Source organism: Eubalaena glacialis, chromosome 2 (genome assembly GCF_028564815.1).
Source record: "Eubalaena glacialis isolate mEubGla1 chromosome 2, mEubGla1.1.hap2.+ XY, whole genome shotgun sequence".
Lineage (NCBI taxonomy): Eukaryota > Metazoa > Chordata > Mammalia > Artiodactyla > Balaenidae > Eubalaena > Eubalaena glacialis.
Window position 1 is genome coordinate 121,635,273 of NC_083717.1, and position 14,848 is coordinate 121,650,120.

The window sequence follows — 14,848 nt, forward strand, 5'->3', positions numbered from 1 at the left end:
GGTTTCGTTACTCTAAAATTATACAATATGATATGTTGGCTAAAATGACTTTATACTAAAGATTAGCTTATGACTGATACATCAATATTATATTCAAATAATAGATTTCTGAAGTCACATAGTTTAAAACCGTGCTTTTAACACCTCAGGTAACTGTAAAGAATCAGCTGGGAAGTTCTTCTATGTTCATCAAAATGGTAATTACTCATCGCAGTGTGACATTTCCCACCTGAATTTTTGCAGTTTCCATAATCTTGAATAATCACTGAACACATATCAAAGCAACTGATATGCAGAAATGCTTTGGTAAATTTGATCATTCTTTTATAGGCATTTCTTGCCAGAAAGTCATTTGCCTAACATTCAGTGTAAGTCATTTATCAACAAAATTTTAATCAATAATACATCTTTGAAATTACTCAGTCATTTTTCCTATATTTGCTACCACCTACCCATAGGAATTCTCTCTTGCTTGTATGTTCTGGGGGAAAACAGTCTCATTGTTAAATATTTGCATTGGCAGGTGGAAAGAATACTTGACGATGGAGGGGGGAGGAGAGAGCTGTGGAAGAGCCCTCGTCCAGCCCTTCCTCTCTGTGACATTTACTTAGAGCCCCAGAGCACCGCCCAGGTCAGGACTCAGTCCCCAGGAAACTCCCAGGGCAGACCCATCTCTCCTCTAAGCCTCTCCCTGCCAGTCAGCACTTCCAAGGTAGCTCTCTGCCTCCAGCGGCCCTGCCGGAAACGTTTCTACAGACCTCATCGTGCTCACCTCCAGAGGACAATTCCCTTCATGATCATCCCAGAAGCCAGTTCCACCACCTCTCACAGCTCAGCACCCTCCCCCAATAAGTAAACCTCAGCAGCAGAGCTTTGGCAAGAAAGCATTTTGCACACCAAAAACTAGAGTAAAAGAACACAACTCCTCCCACTTTCTTTCTCCACTTTCAATCTCTGTGTCTTGGAAGCCCTACTGACTTGTCTGGAAAGTCACAAAACCATGGCAAGCTCATGGACAGAAACGCCACCGGGAGCTTCTCTCCTGACCCCATAGCTCAGGCAGACTTCCGGTCCCGCAGAGGCCTGGTGTCTGTGCCCTGGGGCAGAGCATCAGAGTCAGGAGAAGCTAGCCACTGGTGATTTGTCATAACTATAGCAACATCACAGAAGTGAGGTCTGGTAACCTTGATAATGGTGGTCTGAGTTTGTCTGGGAAATGGTGGGTGCCCCAGGGGAAAGCCACCTGAACCTTGGGTTGGAGAAGAGAGGGCAGCCCAGGAGCAGTTCCAGTAGCTCAAAGGAAATGTCTTTCTTATAGAAATGTGAAAAAACTCTCAGAAGTGGATGAAATCTTCCAAATACATTATGAACCATTTCAAGATTTTAGGTGGCATGACCCCCAGAACAACTAAAAACCCCATTAGACTGATACCTTATTATGATTATGTTTTCAAGTTTCCACTGAATTTCCAGAAGTATAATTTTCTCTGGCTACAGTATGATTCACTGTTTTGTGTATAGAAAAGTTCTATATCATTTCGACAATCCAGAAAATTTGCTGTGTTAGTGCTTGAGTGTATAATTACAACGTTGACTATTAGTATGTGTTTCAGTCGTAGCCAGCCCCTGATATGGCCTGAATGACCTCACCTCCAGGTATTCACACTGGAGAGTGAAAGCCTTTGCTGGTATGACAGTCATCACTGAGACTTCAAATTCCCAAGCAAGGAGAGACCAGATGACTAATGAAAGCCAGTATGAGTGCACCCACCTCACCTTTTCTACCACAAATAGATGTGAAGCATGGTGCCCAAAATGTCACAGAGGAGGAAATGATCCACAGCAAATCCCTGTGGGGAAAGACAACCCACATCCTGATGGAGACAAAAGACCCAGATCAGATAAAACGGCTAGTGCCCCATGGTCTGCAGGATGGCTCTGGTAGACCAGCTGTTTGTCAATCGAGTTTCATCATGTCTCATGGTTTTCAAATTGTGGAACTGCCTAGAAGGGAAAGAAAAGAAGGAGATCAAACCTCCACCTCACACCATTTAATCAGAGCTGTGCATCTGTTTTAAATATTTGGCATGTGTCCAAATTTTACTTAAGGAAAATATTCATGAGTGTAGAAAGAAAAATTTTGAAATACACTGATAGACACTAACCATTAAAACTACAAGGCCAGGTAGTGACCAACACAGCCATGTGGTGTGTTCTGCACAGGAACTGGACCCGGTCTCCCAACTCCCAGCCAGCACTCTCTCAGTCAGAATGTACTGTTCTTCAACTCTATTCTCTCCCAGTCCCTCTGGCCACAGAGCCATTCAGCCTGCTGCTCTTAGACCTATTTGTATCACAGGACCAAGTGATCATCCCGTCTGTTTCTTTGAAATGAAATCTCTCTGCTTGGGGCTTTCCAGTCATCCGTACGTCTCAGTAAATTGATAGTGTTTGACTAACCTGAGTTTCTTCTGGAATCTCTGTATCCTCTCTTGTGGAAATTCTCCTCAGAGCCTAAGGCTGGGACCTCCTAGACCAAGCCACAAGTTGAGTGTTCTCAAGCCTCATGCCGAACTCACCTGCCAGGCAATGAAGAATACCAGACCAGTGGGAGAAGATCCCATCCTCCACTCAAGGGAGTGGCTCCACTGAGGGTTAGGACGAGGGATGTGGTTTCTGGAGGCAATTCCACAAATATTTCCTCTGCATCCGCCATTCTTCTCAATACAGTGAGTTTTATAGAAAGGCCAGAAGGGGATGCCCAGGTGGGGGCAGTCACTTTTAACTGGGGCTCTTCTTTCCTTGAAAACAAGAACAGAGGCCGTCCCCAGGCTTCAGGCATCTTTCAGTTGTCCCAGATGACGTCGATACTCCACCCAGATGAGGAAATTTGCTTCTCATCTCTTTCTTTAGCTTACAAAATGACCAAAAGCATGGAACGTTAGGCCTCTCTAGCGTACCTGTACATTCAGGAAAAGGTAGGAGGAACCTTGGCTTCAACTTGGTGGTCAGGGGCAGAAGGATGAATTCAGGCAGGCTTGTTTGTGATGACTTGCCCCCTCCCCAGCTCTCCCTTCGTCCCTTCCTCTTTTCTTACAGTCTCCATTTGTATAGGTTTTGTCTACTACCTATTAAGGTGTAAGTGATAAATGAGGTATAAGACTGATTATGTGACCGTGCTCAAGACTCTTGCATTTATTTAAGAATCTCTTGCAAATTCATAGCGACACAAAGTAGAATGGTGATTCCCAGGGGCTAGGGGGAAAGGGTAATGGGGAGTTACTGTTTAGTGGGTTCAGAGTTTCAATTTGGGAAGGTGAAAAATTTCTTAAGATGGTTAATGGTGAAGGTTGCACAACGATGTGCATGTACTTAATGCCATTGAACTGTACACTTAAAATTGGTTAATAGGTAAATTTTCCATTAGGTATATTTTACCACAAAATTTAATTAGTAATTTAAATAGTAATGAAAAAAAAGAATCTTTTGCAATTCAATTAAAAAAAGCCCTAATGGTAGAAGATGTCATTTGGAGAAAGTGGTCAGCTACCTCTTCTGCACATGGACAGCACTGTTGGAGCTACTTTTCCCTTAAGAGCACTTAGGTTTCTAGATCAAGGAGAAGAGGCCCCATGTCTGAATGATGTCATAGACCCCAGAAGTAGCTCCATCCCAGCACTTCTCACATGTGGACATAACACAGAAGAAGCAGCTGTGGGAGAGAATGAGCCAGAGGTGCTATCTGAAGAGAGGGCTGGACTGGAAATAAAATGATGAGATCTAGGATAGAAGGGAAGGAGACATGGGGGAAATCTTGCCCATTCTTCTATGATACTTTATCCTACTTGGAGTTCACTGAGCTTCTTGGTTTTGAACATTAATGCTTCAGGGTTTTTTTTTTTTCCATCAATATTGTGAAAATTTCAACCGTCTCCCCTCCTTCTGGGACTCCCTAAACATATGTTGCATGTAGTGTCCGACACATCTGACACCCTGTTCATTTTCCTTCTTCCTTTTTTACTTCTGTTCACTGAAAAGTTCTGAAGCAATTATAAATTTGTTAGTGGTAACTTCACAAGAGCAGCCAGCTGCTCTTCTGGAACAATCGCTAAGCTCAGACACCGGTGCCTTTTGCCCTTGGTCTGTGCAGCAGAGCTAGATGTGGGTCAGGTGAGATAGGAGGAGGAGGGGAGTGGAAGGAGAGCAGAGAGAGACAACAGCTGATCACTATTATGTGGATCCACGGGGAACCCTGGGAGAAGGGAGGCCTGAGCCATGTGTGGGGTGGAAGCGTAGTCCAAGGTGGAGTCCAAATAGCTCAGAGGAAAACTGCCTATCAGAAAAATGTGATAGCACTGCCAAATGCACAGGAAACCAGCTGCAGAAACTGTGAAAACTCTCATGGTTCTATGTGACAAGATTCGTTAAAATGATAAACACCTGCTTTGGGCTAAAATTATAGTCTATCATCTTTGATTTTCTATACTTCCCAAACATCATAAATAATATTTTATAGGTGCGTTAAAGACCAGTGTGTCAACACAGTTATTTAATAAATTACTGCAACATTGCTGAGCATACTTGTGGTTTGCAAATTGGCGGTGGGGAGGAAAGGTAAATCATCAAAGATAAGAGGCAATATATCCCCTTTAAGGCACTGTCATTCTTGAGGCAGAGAATGAAAATGAGAAGATACATGTTCTACCTTGTGGGTAATGACTGAGCCAATAGATGGAAAAACAGCTTAAACCTTATGTTCAGTTTGAGATAAGATTCCAGAAGTCTTCTCATGTCTGTACTAAATTATAAAAGAACAAATAGAAGTAATCTAAACTGTCCGGCTGATTGCCTGTATTCTAAATAGAATCATAGCTTGGAACTTGCCCTTCTAAAGTCTGACAACCCTAAGCACCTGTGTGCAGAGAACTGCATGAGCAAACGTGCCTGGTTCCTCACCAGGAGCAAGGCGCCTTGGGGGGCAGAACACTTGCCCACATCATGGTCTTCCCTGGAGCCCAGATTACCTGGGCCAGGTGGGACAGGAGTGACCTGGACAACTTAGAATGAATGACAAAGTGTGTTTATCCTCTTTCCGTCTCTACCTGATGCTTCCCAACTACTTTAATATTGGGGTCTTTTAAACCTTTGAAATATCAACAAGTTGAGAATAATACTGGCTTTATAAGGGCTACCTGGGACTGGACCACACAATAAATTCAGGTGCATTTGTCTGTCAAACCCCTCTACGTAAACTCTCCTATTCTGTCATCACCTTATCTTCCTGGTACTCTCATCAATACCCCACCTCCACTTCATCCTCAATCTCTGGTCCTCACCCCCATCCCCAACAGTTTGCAGTTGCCTGAAACTACCAAGAAGTTGATTAATGGCTAGGCTCTTGGCTAATGTGTTTTAGGAAAGACTTTTTCTTGGTACTTTTGCATTTCGAACAACAGCAAAAAAACTCTTCAGCTATCAAAAAAAACTCTGAAGCTCTGCAAAGAGTATAATTGGATAGTTGTATGCTTTTTTTTTTTTTTTTTTTAGGAAGTAGACAGTTACCTAATGACAAACAAAAGGCATGGTGGGGTCAGATTTATGGTCTTGGAGGATTGAATTTAGAGGAAGGGGACACCATTTCTGATTAACGCCCAAACCCCCCAAAGCCCGTCCTCCATTCAGAGTTCAGGATTTGCTCTAGGTGAACATGATCATGCTGACTACCAAGGGCCTAAGAATGTGGTTCCTGCAACACCCTCACCATACAGACTTTTCTGATGAAAGCTCATGTCTTGAGAATCAATAGAACCAGGAGTAAATTGGTGGGCCCTGAGCCTGCCCTTTGAAACTCAGGATTGAAAAAGCCTGGAAGGAGAAATCACCTGCCACTTCAGGCCTGCTCAGCTTTTCAGAGAATATGCTGCTTCTCCTGTTCTTAGTGGCCAATCTCCTACCTCCAGGGCTGAAAGAGGTAAGTGACTCTCCCTATCCTCAGAGCCCTGGCTTATTCCAGCAGCAACACTTCCCCAGTGCCCCAGCAAGACTATTGCTATGATTGTTCCTTGCCTCAGTCCATTCCCAGAAATTTGCTAAACCCCAGACCTGCCGCTGGGTATATAGTGCACAGATTACAGGAAAGACTCCCGCGGAGACCTGGTGGGTCTTCTCCTCTCCATAGGTCACAGCTTGGCACATGGAAAGTTACTTATAGTTAGGATGGCACAGGATCCTGGTGTGGAGGGAAAGCTGAAAATGAGGCTTATAACTTCCCATTCTCCAAAGCTAAGAGTGGGTTGCTCTATCCTAAGAGCTATTGTCTAGACCAAGAATGAAAGAGCTATCTTGCAGTGTTTCCTAGATGTCACCTTCTCACTCTCCCCACTTTCTTGAGCCACCCTGCTCCACCAGGGCAGATATCCAGAACCTAAGTGGGCCTCTCAGTGTTGCCTCACCACTGATCATGGCCCTAATGGAAGCTGGCTTCCACCCAGACCCCCTCCTCCCATTTCCCAACCTCACTCTGATTTCTAATCCTGTACATGTGTTCCTCTTTATCATGATGGTTAAATTCCTTAAAAAGATAAATCGGTGCTGAGGTTCAGGCTGCATTAGAACCAAAAGCAATTTGGGGGACTGTTCATTCGCATATCCAACAAGTATTTATGGGACATTTACTATGTGCCTGGCTCATGATGGGGGAGAAAGAAGCCAGAGAATTCCGCTCCATGAGCTCAAATTTTCAGGTTTTAGAAACCAGTCTCACCTGGAAGTAAGAAGGACACAGGGGGTCTGAAGCTCTCAGGGACAAAGAAATAACCAGGGTAGGTCAGAGAGATTTATTTCCAGGTCTTCTCGATGGTTTATCTGGAAGACAGATCGCTTCCCCTTCACATGTATTTGAAGTGCTCCAGAACAAGGGCTGAGCTCTTTATCTCTACAGGGAGATAAGAGCTAAGCAAGGAAACAGGTCATGCTGCCAGCCCGCCATGCTGCCCAGGGAAGCCTGGAGCCCCCATCTCATTGTGCTGGGTCCCTGAAGACCACTGCAGACTATCCTCCTCTGGACATCCCATTGTTTTAGGTCACCAGGCAGTGCCCGTCCTGTTTCCTATGAACAGAGAGATCCACGGAAATTTTCTCTTTCAGTGGAGATCAAATGGGGCAGAAAGACCAGACCGCAAGCCCCACCCTACATGGTCTCTGTATGTTTCTATGACAACAAACAAGACTGGAGCAGATGTAGGGGTTTCCTGGCATAAGACAACTTCATGTTGACTGCGGCTCACTGGGACAGAAGGTGAGGAGCACAAAAGAGTCTTGTCTTTCTGGGAACCCGTAGTACCGTCCCAGGGCTTGTAACTCAGGAAGGTCCCTGAGCATGCAGAGCCCATGGCTAATCAGTGGAGCCAGCTGATCTGCTCTGGCCAGGGCAAAGTGAGTGTGGGATACTGGGGGGGAATGTTTGGAGAGAGGCCTGTTAAATTTACGGATGTCAAAACGGTTTAGTAATTTTTTGTACAATAAAACAGTGGATTATAATGTAGCCTGGGAAAATTATACTTCTGAAAATTCGGTGGAAACTTGAAAAAGCAATCTTATTTTTTTTAATTGAAGTATAGCTGATTTACAATGTTGTGTTAATTTCTACAGCAAAGTGATTCAGTTATACATACATTATTTTTAAAAAATATTCTTTTTCATAATGGTTAATCATAAAATACTGCATGTAGTTCTCTCTGTGCTATACAGTAGGACCTTGCTGTTCATCCATTCCATATATAATAGCTTACATCTGCTAAGCCCAACCTCCCACTCCAGGCCTCCCCCAACCCCCTCCCCCTTGGCAATCACAAGTCTGTTCTCTATGTTTGAGTCTGTTTCTCTTTTGTAGATAGGTTCATCTGTGTCATATTTTAGATTTCACATATAAGTGATATCATATGGCTTTTGTCTTTCATTTTCTGACATACTTCACTTAATATGATAAACTCTAGTTGCATCCATGTTACTGCAAATGGCGCTATTTCAGTCATAAAAAAGAACAAGTGGTATTCTATTGTATACGTGTACCACATCTTCTTTATCCATTCATCTGTTGATGGACATTTAGGTTGCTACCATGTCTTGCCTATTGTGAATAGTGCTGCTATGAACATAGGGGTGCAGGTATCTTTTAGGATTAGAGTTTTGTCTGGATATATGCCCAGGAGTGGGACTGCTGGCGAAAAAGCAATCTTGATGGGTATCAGTCTAATGGGGTTTTTAGTTGTTCTGGGGGTCATGCCACCTAAAATCTTGAAATGGTTCATAATGTATTTGGAAGATTTCATCCACTTCTGAGAGTTTTTTCACATTTCTATAAGAAAGACATTTCCTTTGAGCTACTGGAACTGCTCCTGGGCTGCCCTCTCTTCTCCAACCCAAGGTTCAGGTGGCTTTCCCCTGGGGCACCCACCATTTCCCAGACAAACTCAGACCACCATTATCAAGGTTACCAGACCTCACTTCTGTGATGTTGCTATAGTTATGACAAATCACCAGTGGCTAGCTTCTCCTGACTCTGATGCTCTGCCCCAGGGCACAGACACCAGGCCTCTGCGGGACCGGAAGTCTGCCTGAGCTATGGGATCAGGAGAGAAGTTCCCGGTGGCGTTTCTGTCCATGAGCTTGCCATGGTTTTGTGACTTTCCAGACAAGTCAGTAGGGCTTCCAAGACACAGAGATTGAAAGTGGAGAAAGAAAGTGGGAGGAGTTGTGTTCTTTTACTCTAGTTTTTGGTGTGCAAAATGCTTTCTTGCCAAAGCTCTGCTGCTGAGGTTTACTTATTGGGGGAGGGTGCTGAGCTGTGAGAGGTGGTGGAACTGGCTTCTGGGATGATCATGAAGGGAATTGTCCTCTGGAGGTGAGCACGATGAGGTCTGTAGAAACGTTTCCGGCAGGGCCGCTGGAGGCAGAGAGCTACCTTGGAAGTGCTGACTGGCAGGGAGAGGCTTAGAGGAGAGATGGGTCTGCCCTGGGAGTTTCCTGGGGACTGAGTCCTGACCTGGGCGGTGCTCTGGGGCTCTAAGTAAATGTCACAGAGAGGAAGGGCTGGACGAGGGCTCTTCCACAGCTCTCTCCTCCCCCCTCCATCGTCAAGTATTCTTTCCACCTGCCAATGCAAACATTTAACAATGAGACTGTTTTCCCCCAGAACATACAAGCAAGAGAGAATTCCTATGGGTAGGTGGTAGCAAATATAGGAAAAATGACTGAGTAATTTCAAAGATGTATTATTGATTAAAATTTTATTGATAAATGACTTACACTGAATGTTAGGCAAATGACTTTCTGGCAAGAAATAGCTATAAAAGAATGATCAAATTTACCAAAGCATTTCTGCATATCAGTTGCTTTGATATGTGTTCAGTGATTATTCAAGATTATGGAAACTGCAAAAATTCAGGTGGGAAATGTCACACTGCGATGAGTAATTACCATTTTGATGAACATAGAAGAACTTCCCAGCTGATTCTTTACAGTTACCTGAGGTGTTAAAAGCACGGTTTTAAACTATGTGACTTCAGAAATCTATTATTTGAATATAATATTGATGTATCAGTCATAAGCTAATCTTTAGTATAAAGTCATTTTAGCCAACATATCATATTGTATAATTTTAGAGTAATGAAACCAGAAGGAGAAGCTCATCACATTGAAAATGAGAACATTGGTCTATAGTACAGTCAGGGCTGGTATGGGTAAAGGTTTCAGAAACTCTGGTTGTCCATAGACACTTGGGTTGCTCCCATCTCTTGGCCATTGTGAATAGCGCAGCTTTGATATGGGTGTTTTGTTAGATATTTTTAAGAAAGTAAACCTTTTTTTTCTTTCTTCTAGTACTTATATGGTTTGATTTTTTTACATTTAGGTCTTTGATCCCATCTGAGTGTTATTTTGGATTATGATGAGAAGTGTGGACCCAACTTTATCTTTTTTCCCCAATGATTCTCTATTTTGTTTCAATGTCGTCTATTAAAAGTTCATTGTTTCCCAGTGATTTGAGAATTGTTTACCATATATTAAATTGGGCCTTGTATGGAATTTCAATTCTCTCTTTGATCTGCCTGTCCTACCCATGCCAATGGCACACAGTTTTGGGGCACACTTTAATACCTAAAGGAGAGTCTCTGGTAGGGTGGAGAATAAGGAGCCTTACTCTGGGGAGAGATAGGTCCTTCCATCACTCCCCAGAGCGGGTGGAGGGGAGCTGGAGGAATGGATGGCTTGGAGGAGAGAAGAAGCCCACCCTGACTCCCAGGATGGTGGGGATGGGGATTCACTTGTCCTGGGGAAGAGACCCCACTTTCCTGGAGGAGCTTACACTCAGTCCTGGCACACATTTGCTGTGTACTGAATCATGTTTAATGAACAAATGAGAAATCGGTTATTTCCACTCTAGATGTGAATGTTTATTAAGGCTCTGGGAACCGCCCTGGATCTGGGCTCTGCCCTAGAGAAGGGGAGTCAGTGACAGGGCGTGTCACTCCAGCCCCCACTCTTTGAAGCGTCTCATCGTTCTCCGTATCCAGGGCAGGAAGCTGGAAATCCTGGTGAAGACTGCTGGAGGAGTCCCAATCCTGTTTCCGTAGGAGACGATGCCCTGGGCCACGTTGTTACACACAAGGGGGCCCCCGGAGTCCCCCTGTGGGCAACCAGAGGAAGGGACACTAAGCCGGGCCTCCATTCTCCAGGCCTCCCCGCTCCTGCGGCCCTAAGGCCCGCCCTCAGAGAAGACAGGGGTAGGTGGGCTCCTTCCACTGCTGGCTGTGTGTGAGATGGGAGGGGGAGGGGGAGCAGAAGTCAAGCTTCTGGATTTTTCCATCACTGGGCTTCAGCCCTGGCTATGGTTATTCTCCAGAACAACCCAGGTCAAGGTACCTTCACCGGCCCCAGGAAAACGCTGCACGTGTATGTCCTGTGGCTGGTGCACCTGCTATTCCCTCAGAGACCGGATTGATGGGGAAAAGTCCCCCACCTCACTCTGGTCTGGGCCCCAGACTGAGGCCATGGGGATGTAGTCTGTCCCCACTGCCCAGTCTGCCCACGTCCCTTTGTCTCGGACAGTGTCGGCAGATGCCCGTGGTCTTACCAGGAAGGCGGATTTCCGCTCTCTTGGGTCGCCCACACAAATCTGTGTTCGGCCAGTGTAGAACATGAAGCGCCTCCTGCACTCCTCACCCCTCTGCACTCTGATCCGTACATCCTGGAGAGTGTCTGTTCTCGTGTTCAGGCCGACAAGGCCCCAGCCGGCCACGGTGCACAGGGTCCCAGGACGCAGCCTGTTCTGGGTCTGAGGCAGAGCCACCGGCCTCACAGCTCGATTACGTCTGACTCTGCTCCTCAGCTGGCAGGAAGCATGCAGGCACTCAGGGACTGTCTATGCCGTGCTCACCCCATGCCCACCACCACCCTGGGAGTCTGCTCGGCTTCCCCCTCCCTGGTCCCCCAAGCTGGGAGGGAGCAGCCCGGGTGAAGAACCAGAGGGTCGGTACCTGCAGTAACATGATGTCATTCCGGTGGTTCTGCGGATTGTACCTGGGGTGGGGGATGGCTCTGAGCACCGGTATGCGCTGCTGAGTCCTTTCCAACCTACTGACGTTGTGGGCCCCCAGGATGACACTTATTTGGCTGCAAAGGAAAGGGAGCCTAGAGGTAGGTCTGAGCTGCAGGAACTGCAGTCCCCGATGCAGGGCACGTGACAGCCCAGGGTGGTGAGACCTCAGCCAAGGGAACGTGGGGACAGGAGGGCTCTGGGACTGGGCTCTATGCCCTTGGCCTCCACAGCCTTGAGCTGGGGGTGGTGGGAAACCCAGCGACCTTATATTTGGCCTCCCCTACAATAAAAAAGGAGCTTGAATTCATATTTTGAGCCCCAATGCGTGCCTTCCATCTCCCCATCTTGCTCTTTTTGATCAGGTCCTGCTTTCTCCCCATTTACACTGGCCTGCTCCCTGCCCCCCAAGCCCTACCTGCTCTTTTTTCACCCCTTTATTGCTAGAACCCTGCTTTCAATGGCTCCTCTCAGGAAATCTTCTGGAACTGCTTTGCTGGTGCCCAGAAGCCCCTTAGTGCCTCACCTTCCCAAGCAGTGAGCTGCTGTCACCACAAAGTCTTCTCGCACCAGGAACCCCCCACAAGTTTTCAGACGTGGAGTTCGGATCTGAACATATGCCATGTAAGGGTGGGAATGGGGCCTGGCCTCTTGGCCTCCGATGATCTGCCCTGGAAGGAAGCATTAGGCACTTATCTCTGCACTGACAGGTGTGTGGGCTTCGGCTTGGTGGCTCCAGAAAGGTTAGAAGATGGCGAGGCAGGAGAGGTGCTGCAGGGGCCGGAGAAGCTGGTGGTTCATGAGAATTGGGTCTGCAGGGCACCAGCCTTGGGGGAGGCTCCAGGATTCTGCAGGAAACGCTGCTGGCTCCCCATCCCGGCCTCAGCTCCCTCCCACCTCCCCACAAGGCAAGCCCAGCTGCAGCCTCCCATAATGAGGAAGGTTCCTCTGCTGTGGGGATGGCAAATCTGGAGCCCTCTGAGCAGCCTCTCCCTGAAGTTCCGTGGTATTTTCTTCCTCAGGGAGCCTCCCAGATCCCTGTGAGTCCAGCTCACGGCCAGCTCATGAATTTAGGGCTCTAAAGATGAGCTGGCGGGCCTGCTATTGCTGTATCTTTATCTCCTAGGCTCTGCCACAGGAGCTGCCGAATGAGTTCAGAGAGCATGTTTATATAGCAAGTAGTACGTGCCAGGACGACTCCAAGAGTTTTATGTACACTAAGTCATTTAACTCTCATATCAACTCTCTGAGGTAGGCCTGATATAATGCCTGTTTTATAGATGATGAAGCTGAGGAACTTTGAACTCATACAAGCTGCCCAATGATACAGGGTTAGGAAGTGCCTGAGTGGTCTGGCTCCAGAGTCTATGGGCTGGGGTTGGCCTCTGAGGATGGGGACGGTCACTCACCTGCCCTAGCCCTGGGCAGCAGGAGAAGGACCACCAGGAGCAGGAGTGGCTGCATCTTCCTGGGAAGTCTGCCCAGTCAGTTGCTGCTGGTGCTTCCTCCTGCCAGACTTTGAGCCCCTGAAAGAGGAAGGAAGGGTGAGGGTGGGGGGTTGAGAATTCGCATTCCCATTCTCCTGCTGCTGTGATAGGTTTCATCACCCAAGGCTGCCCAAGAGGCTTGCCCACCAACTGCCAGTGATCTGGGGGAAGACAGTAACCCAAGCCTTCAGCGCAATATCCCGCACAGCTGCTGAGTCAGTGCTGGCCGCGGAAATGGGAACCCAGGGCAACAGGGATGGGGACTGGGTCACTGTGTCCCAGAACCTCAAACCCACCTAATTCAATAATCCCTACAAGCATCAAAGCTGGGAGCTGTCTATTTCCTCCTTCCTCTCCCTCAGGGACTGGAGCCTGCATGTCTTCACCCTTTGGTCTTAGCCCCCCGTTGAGACCCTTGCTGCTCCCACTTCTTTCTAGAGGTTGTCATGCAGGTTGAGTAGCTCTCTCTCCTGAGTGTGTGGAGGGCACTGCCAGGGAAAGAAAAGGGAAGAATGAGGCTCTGCCACTGACCATTACGCTCTCAGGTCACTTGAGCCCCAGCAAACTCTCAGTGAAATCCTGACACTGTGGACGACTTCTGTTTTCCTGCTTCCTACTCAAGGCGAAGGCCTTTATGTTCCAGAAGGTTCTCTGCACGCAGTAAAGGCCTAGTGACTTGATTTTGTTGCAAACCATCAGACCCTGGTGGAAAAACATCTCAAATCCTATTCATCCATGGTATAAGAGACCCATCAACCTAATCCCATCTCTGCCCCAGGGGTGATAGCTCCTAAGAAGGAGGTACGTCACTGCTGTGCTTCCTGTAACACATGAAGAAGTTGACCAGACATTCATCATTGAGAGAAAGGCATGGCAGAGTCCTGCAGAGTAACACAGGGGGCTGTGAGACACTTTTAAAAATACTTAGAAGACTGTGTTGGCACAGAAAAACATTGTAGTATGGTAAAATTTTTGCAAAAGTATCAGAATTGAAAACTAATACAATTCGCAGTCTTTTACGGATCGTGATAACCCACTTGAAAATCTTATGAAAGTTAAGGATCTCCTCCCTATATATAAATATACACAGATTATCACCAATTTTAAAGCTGTAAAGATCTTAATTCCTTCTCTCTTACACTCTCAATGATTGCAACCTCATGAAATTTCTTCATGAATCTGAAAACTAATATGCAGAAAATGGAAAAAAACCAAAAATAATATAAGAGCTTTATTAGTGCCTTAGTATTTGGGTAAGTTTAATTTATTGTCACTTAAATTTTTAACTCTTAATTTTGTTTTAAAATTATTACTCTAACTTAAACAAAGGGGAAAGTATAAACCAGACTGCCCACGTGAAAAAAGAGGAGTAAAATATATGCTTCCAATGATCTGCATAGAGATGTGGATAGGGGATTTCATTAACAGTGACTAGGATTCCATGCCAATTTTCCCACCAAAAACAACCCAAAACAAACCTGTTTAAAATGTATAAAAACCTTAGAAGTCTTGAAGAACTCCCAAAGCAAGAGAGATTATTAGGTTAAAACAGAAGGAATAATGGGAATCCAGCGATAGCTACTATTATTCTGAGGTAATTTGCTGAACCCACAAAATTTGCACTTTTGTTTTGATGACCGTATAAGGTGAGGGGTGTAGAAATTAAAGACCAAGACCCACACAAGCAGGTCTGGTCAAACCCTCCCCACAATAAGCTGGGAACTTAAAAGTCTACATGCTTAAAGTAACAAAAAAGAGGTATTGGGCT

General features: G+C 46.1%; 1 protein-coding gene across 2 annotated transcripts; it reads right to left on the reverse strand.

Annotated features, from left to right (window-relative positions):
* Window positions 1–10,466: 10,466 nt before the first annotated feature.
* LOC133085378 (cathepsin G-like) lies at window positions 10,467–13,659 on the reverse strand. 2 transcript variants are annotated; one of them, XM_061182401.1, is made up of 6 exons: window positions 13,612–13,659; window positions 13,003–13,119; window positions 12,120–12,264; window positions 11,535–11,670; window positions 11,132–11,386; window positions 10,467–10,684 (listed from the first exon to the last, which is right to left on the reverse strand). In XM_061182401.1, exons 2-6 carry the CDS (start codon window positions 13,055–13,057, stop codon window positions 10,523–10,525), a joined length of 753 nt encoding a protein of 250 aa, XP_061038384.1. In that variant the 5' UTR covers window positions 13,058–13,119; window positions 13,612–13,659; the 3' UTR covers window positions 10,467–10,522. The 2 variants fall into 2 exon arrangements, with proteins under 2 accessions (XP_061038384.1, XP_061038385.1); XM_061182402.1 differs by lacking the exon at window positions 13,612–13,659 and adding an exon at window positions 13,377–13,503.
* Between the last annotated feature and the right edge of the window lie 1,189 nt (window positions 13,660–14,848).

Excerpts from the sequence above, each read along its gene's own strand:
- LOC133085378 (XM_061182401.1), bottom strand. The coding sequence starts at position 13,057 with ATGCAGCCACTCCTGCTCCTGGTGGTCCTTCTCCTGCTGCCCAGGGCT. Across the intron at positions 11,387-11,534 it reads ATGACATCATGTTACTGCAG|CTGAGGAGCAGAGTCAGACG; the intron begins GTACCGACCCTC and ends GCTTCCTGCCAG. Across the intron at positions 10,685-11,131 it reads AGCGGAAATCCGCCTTCCTG|GGGGACTCCGGGGGCCCCCT; the intron begins GTAAGACCACGG and ends GGTTGCCCACAG.